Here is a 6000-nt window from a genome sequence, read left to right as displayed (position 1 = left end):
AGGGAATCAAGACTGAGATACAGAATCACAGTATAAAGCAACTGATACTCCATCCTGTCGGGTTTTGCAGGGGGGTCAGTCACAGCAGGCAGCCTGCCTGGCTTCCAGGAGCAAATGGGCCTTAGCAGTCTTCTCCTGTTCTCTGCTGGCCAATATCTGGTGGCAAGGACAGGCATGAAAGACCATACCCCTCTTTGACCAGGAGGTGCCACCATAACACACAGCAATGGAATGGAAATAGGGGAGAGAGAGAGAGAGCATCAGAAGGTCCACTGATCTCCAAGGGGAACAGAGTGCTACTACTGCATAAGAGCCTCTCAACACATCCTTAATTCTTGGAATTTCAGTACAAGAATCACATAACCAGGTGTAAAAATCTTCAAATGTAATTTATTAAGACATTCAGCTATGTCTGTCAGTCTACATCCAAAGTTACTACTAAAAATAAAATAGTATCACATTTCACATTAGGAATACCGACTTTGAAAAACACTTGAGTCAAGCCTATCGTATAAATAAGTGACTAATTTCTCTTCATATCAAAATTCACATAAAAAAATTGCCTGCCCCCCTACTCCCACCTATTTCCCCACCCTAGTCCCTAGTTCTACTTGAAGCCATGATGAATGTAAAAATTTAGGTATGGACATGTCCTTGTCAAAGAAAAAAGGTGCAAACCTATTAACAGCTTTAAAAGTGGCATTTGCGGAGTCTGATCATACACAATAATGTACTCATTCCCAAAGTGCAAATATCGCCAGAGTTTAATACTGTTTTAATTCAGCTGCAAGAATTAAACATTACACAGCACAGTACTGTGAGGCTTCTCTCTGTGCCCTAAAACTCATCCCACTTTCCTCCTGCACGTGGTGGCAGAGGCCAAAGTGTTCATTAGAGCTTTAGTTTACTTCATGCAGCCCAGACTGTGCCATTATTAGCAAAACTTTCATATACATCAAAATATTGAAGACTCTGTCATAAAAGTCAAGAGTCACTATAGATTACATGAATTCAAATGCAATTGCCCCACCAAGAACACCCAAAGCATACACATGACGTATTAAGAGTGCTTCCCTCTTCTAGTACAATCACTGATGTTGTATCTTTGATTTTTTGCTTACGCGCCATAAAAAAATTGTCAGAAACCAAAGCTGCACCTCGGTCAGAGACTAGCAAGTCACTGCATTTAACACCTCTCTGGTACCCTGGGACATGGCTGTATTCGATGCCCTCCTCCTGGCCAAAACAAAAGTTAGCGTTTTGTCCATCTGTCTACAACCTCTCACAGACCTCCCGTTCTTCTCATCCCTCACCCACATCTTGAAAACACTCTTCCACTTCAATCTATTTCCAGACATCCTTCCTATGCCCACAGTTCAGAGAGCTTCTGGAGTCATTTTTACTACATCTCACTGGAATTACCGCTACCAAGCGGCCCACAAAAATCAGCATGGGATATTACATTTTGACCAGCATTAATAGCTAAACTTCTTTCACAGATGCGGAAGGACAGGTTTTCTTCTGAGTCAAACTTGAATCTCTGAAATGTGTTTGTTCCTGCGTCGTCCTCTGTCACCTTAGAGCTGGATGCTAACGCTCGGGTCTCGAGCGGGGCACCTCTCCGGGGCTGCCATTAGTTCTGCAGCACAGGCTGCTCCCTGGCTGGCCTCGCACGGGCTTGTGCCCCTGTCCATGCCCCAGGACCCCTCAGTCTCAGCAGAGGCCTCCAGGCTGTCCTGTCCGTCAGCAACCTGTCCGCTGCTCTGGCTAGGGTTGTCATCTGTGTTTGGCCCATTGTCATGTTCAACACTGGGGGGGTCGACTGCATCTCCAGGTCTGGTATTTTGCTCTGCACCAGGATTTGGCTGTTGAACTGGCTCCGGTCCCAGTCCTGGTAGCTGCGAAGGGCTCTTAAGTTGGCAGTGGCACAGAGGGCAGGTTTCTTGCACATACAGCCATTTCTTAAGACAGCCCGCATGAAAAAAATGGCTACATGGTGTGATTACAGCAGTTTTCATGTCCTGAAAGACACACAAAGAAGACAGATATTATTTGCAGTCCCATTTCTCTCCTCTCACCCTGTATCTGCCTTGCCTCACCTAATGGGAGCAGTAGCCACAAAGCTGACAGAAGCAGTCCGCAGGCAAGTAGGAGGAACGTTTCTTCCTTTGTACTTATAAGCCTCCACATTCAAGTACACACACACCAAGTACAGGCCAGGGCTGACTGTTTATACTACAGGGATTAGAAATTAGGCTAAGGTCTTGTAAACAAGATATTACTACACTTAAATGAAAGGGTTTTGTAGGATGAGTGTTGCAGGATTAGTTGGCTTAAGAAAAATTGTCCAAGTCAAAAACAGCACACTTGCAGGTATAACATGTACCAAGCAAGTACGAAATTAAACAACACCTTCTCTCAGATGAGACACGTATTACCTGTCTGGTGTTTTAAACACTGCCATTCATTCTGGCAATAGCAGTTGTACTCCTCAAAGAATTTGCATCAAGTTTGGAGTCGATCCAATTGCACCCTATTAATCCTAGGGTGGTTCTTTCTTTGTCATACATAACTACAATTTCTATCCAAGAGAAAGAGACTTTGAAGCTGGAGGTGTGATAAAGATATTACTTTCAGCATTAATTTCTAAGGTCCTTCCTTCTGCTGTCTTATGTTAGATAGACCCTTAACCTTTTGATAATTAGGTTTGTTATAAAACTGACATTGTACATGAAGTGGAAGTAGCAGTGCCTGTGAAGACCGAGCTGCTTCTAAGGATGAATAACAAATCAGTTACTGAGTACGCATTGTCTTCCAGAATCATCCACTAATGAAGAAAGGGCACACTTGCTATTGTTAGCTATACCAGCTCAACCCGAACACAAAAAGTTTCAAAGAAGGTCAAGGGCAGTTTGTTGTATATAACTGGAGAGAAAAATGAAAGATTGAACATACCCAAATTGTTTTTAAACATTAAAAAAAAAAAAAAAAAATCAATGCCAACACTCTGAATCAATTTACATAAAGCAGAAAAATGGCTAATGCAAGTAACTTATTAAGCACAAATGTTACTCATTAAACATAATTCAAGTAACTTATTTTACTAGATGCAGATTGAGCTTGACAGACAGTCCGGAGCTATTTAAATTCAAGTCAATCTTTTGACATTTCTATTCCTACCTGGTAGCAGATGGCACAGATATCATTGTGTTGCTCCAGCTGCTCTTTTGTGGCAATGGGCAGCGATTTGATCTTATTCACTGCATCTCTGCGAAGAAGGAAACTTTTCCACCCCAGTTGGGCCCGCAACCATACGTTGTAATAGGAGTGAATGAAGATGATCACAGAACCCATCACAGTCCATTCTCCAAAGACAGTTTCTGAGACACCATATGCCACCACACAGAGTGCAACAAGGAATTCCAGCAGCCGGTACGTGCCATTTACGTAATAAATCACATCATCCATATTTTCTACTGGTTCTTTTCTGAACTCTTCCACCATAAACAAAACATAAATGAAGAGCGTCCCAAGCACCTGTAACAAAACACAAAACCATTAGCTTAACACGCAGCTCTGAATTGGAGCTTAAGTTGCTCAGCACTGTCCATCAAGCTCTGTATATATTATGCTTCTAAATCAGCCAGATGCAGGCAAGCCCTAAAGCAGCAAAACTGTTGCTGAACCTCAAGACAAATAAAAGTCACTTCTTATCACAAAGCATTTGTGCTTTTTCAAAAGTGCTTCCTCTTCCAAGTACTTTCCTGAGCTGAAAACATAGTTGAGTTGATTAAATGAAAGTGCTAAGCGCCATGAGGGAAGGGGGTTAGAAATTAGTTAAAAAAAAAGTTATAGCGAATACTCATAGTGCAAAAACATTTCCTGTATTTACACTGCAATGTTTTGAGCATCAAGTTACTTCCAAATAACCATAGCTAGACTTTTTTTTTTTTTTACTGTGATACTTAAGCCCTCAAAAGCCTCCTAGCTTTACAATTTGAAATAAATTTCCATTCACCTATGCTCTCAGCCCACCCTTAGGAGCTCCTTAGCCACAGATACAAGATAAAGAAAGAAATTTTACATCATATCTTGTACTTCTGCCCTTTTGTCATCCTTGTCCTATTCTGATCATGTATTCCCCCCCCCCCCCTCGAGAAACAGAATACAGTTTAAGCAGGGATTCACAGTCACTGCAGGGCTAATGTTCTTACCTGAAGAGAGGTTAGAATACTGCTGGAGATAATGATCAACAGCCAGAAATCCATGTGGAAAAATTGACAAATCATGTAGGCCATGTATGCAGGGAACACAAGTAAGAACAAACAGAGGCTGACTGCTCGGAAGTGCTTCCACAGGCTCCTGCAAACAACACAACAGGTTTTTATTTTTTAAGTCAGATGTGAGTGTCAGAACAAGAAGCAGTTCACTGCTGGACGTAGGCACGTTAGATCTTTGCTCGAGGCTTTAACTTCTTGAAAGGATTTTCTGTTTTACTTGGGCACAAACTCATCCCCAGCACGCATGTCTGGAATATACATACTCTGAAAAAGTTCCCTCACATCTGACCTTTGCTGTTTTCAACACAAATACAAAGGTTATGGGCAAAAATCAGCTACAGTAATTGTTATAATTAGACAAGTTAAGTAACTAAGATACTGGATTTCTCATATGAAGGTCCATTAAACTAAAGAAAACGATTAAATAATGCTTTTATTTGTTTATACAAATTCCTATATAAACAGGGTTCCTCCAGATTATAAATTTATTACATTGATTCAATGATTTTCGCTAACATACATGAGGCATATTTCCTTTCATCGCCAGACTTAGCCCTCCTGCCTTTAGAAATATACTCCCCAATTTGGAGATCACAAGAAAAGAATCTGGTGGGACTTGAACATTTATCTCTGCCACTTCTTCTTCTGCTCCTCTATCACTTACTTCTTCCTAATCTCCCTCCCAACCTAAACATGCCATCAATCTCTTACACTCACCCCTTTGCAAAAGCTTTCAGAGCATCTCCAACAATTACTATACTACTCTTGTATGTTCTTCAGGCTGTATTTTAACTTCATTTAGCTCTGGCAATGAGGTACAGAGAAAGTGAAAGAACTGGGGGGACAGTAGCAGAAACTGAGTAATTTAATACAATCTGAAGAAACATCAGAATGCTACTGTAAGGTTTGCAGTTCTCTGTGGGCGAGGGAGAATGGGAGAGCTGAAGTGGAATTTATCCTGATCCTAGTTAATTTGAACTGCCTGAAAAAATTGGCAGAAGAGAGTTAAAAATTGCTGTCACCACAGGCTGCTTGTTTAAGCCGGGCAGATGGTCATATCCTGGCTCTTCTCCTCTTCCCTCTGTTAGTATATTTAAAGTTAACATTGCTGCAGGACACTGGGTACAAGCAGCCTCTAAGCCAAACAAACTCTCTGCACATAAATAAACCTCTTTTTATTTCCTCACTTACAGGCTACAGAAAGGGGAAAAAAAACATAAGCAATTAACAAAGATGCAAACAAACAGATTAATACAAGAAAAACAGATACCAATAAAGCTCTTTGAAACACAAATTAAACTTAACAACAACCCCACATGATAAAAACATCTGGTACACTAATGCAAAGCCTTCCACCTCTTATTTCTTGCCAGAAAACTATCATTTTGGGATCAGTGTCACAAAAAATGGGTTTCCCAATATCTAAGGTCACCCCCTAGATACATCCCATCTTCAATAGCTGTTCAAGACCATGAGGGAGAAATCCTACCCAACTGCAGAAGAGGTTAAGCAAAACCTGCAGATTCTGCAAATCCACACAACAGAGTGTGGCGGGGGCAAGCACAGGCACTGGAGTCCTGGATTTGCTTAACCGAGACCCACAGGGGAAGTAACCACCATACAGTGCAGTACTCAAGAGTAGGCAGCCAGCAGCCGCAGATCAGCATGGTCTTGCACAGGCTGGCTGGACACACTCCTGAGCAAGAGCAGGTGACCCAAG

At 41.7% G+C, this 6000-nt stretch overlaps 1 protein-coding gene across 1 annotated transcript in view; it reads right to left on the bottom strand.

The window, feature by feature from the left end:
- Nucleotides 1-370: 370 nt before the first annotated feature.
- Nucleotides 371-6000, bottom strand: part of RNF145 (ring finger protein 145) — a 44616-nt gene continuing 38986 nt past the window's right edge. Inside the window, exons 9-11 of the mRNA XM_035338685.1 lie at nucleotides 4215-4362; nucleotides 3181-3537; nucleotides 371-2021 (exon numbers count right to left, since the gene is read on the bottom strand). Coding sequence (XP_035194576.1) covers nucleotides 1578-2021; nucleotides 3181-3537; nucleotides 4215-4362 — 949 coding nt within the window. The 3' untranslated portion in view covers nucleotides 371-1577. The remainder of the gene's footprint in view (nucleotides 2022-3180; nucleotides 3538-4214; nucleotides 4363-6000) is intronic.

Source organism: Oxyura jamaicensis, chromosome 13 (genome assembly GCF_011077185.1).
Source record: "Oxyura jamaicensis isolate SHBP4307 breed ruddy duck chromosome 13, BPBGC_Ojam_1.0, whole genome shotgun sequence".
NCBI lineage: Eukaryota > Metazoa > Chordata > Aves > Anseriformes > Anatidae > Oxyura > Oxyura jamaicensis.
Note: the sequence above shows the minus strand (reverse complement) of the source record. Positions and strands in the feature narration are given on the sequence as shown.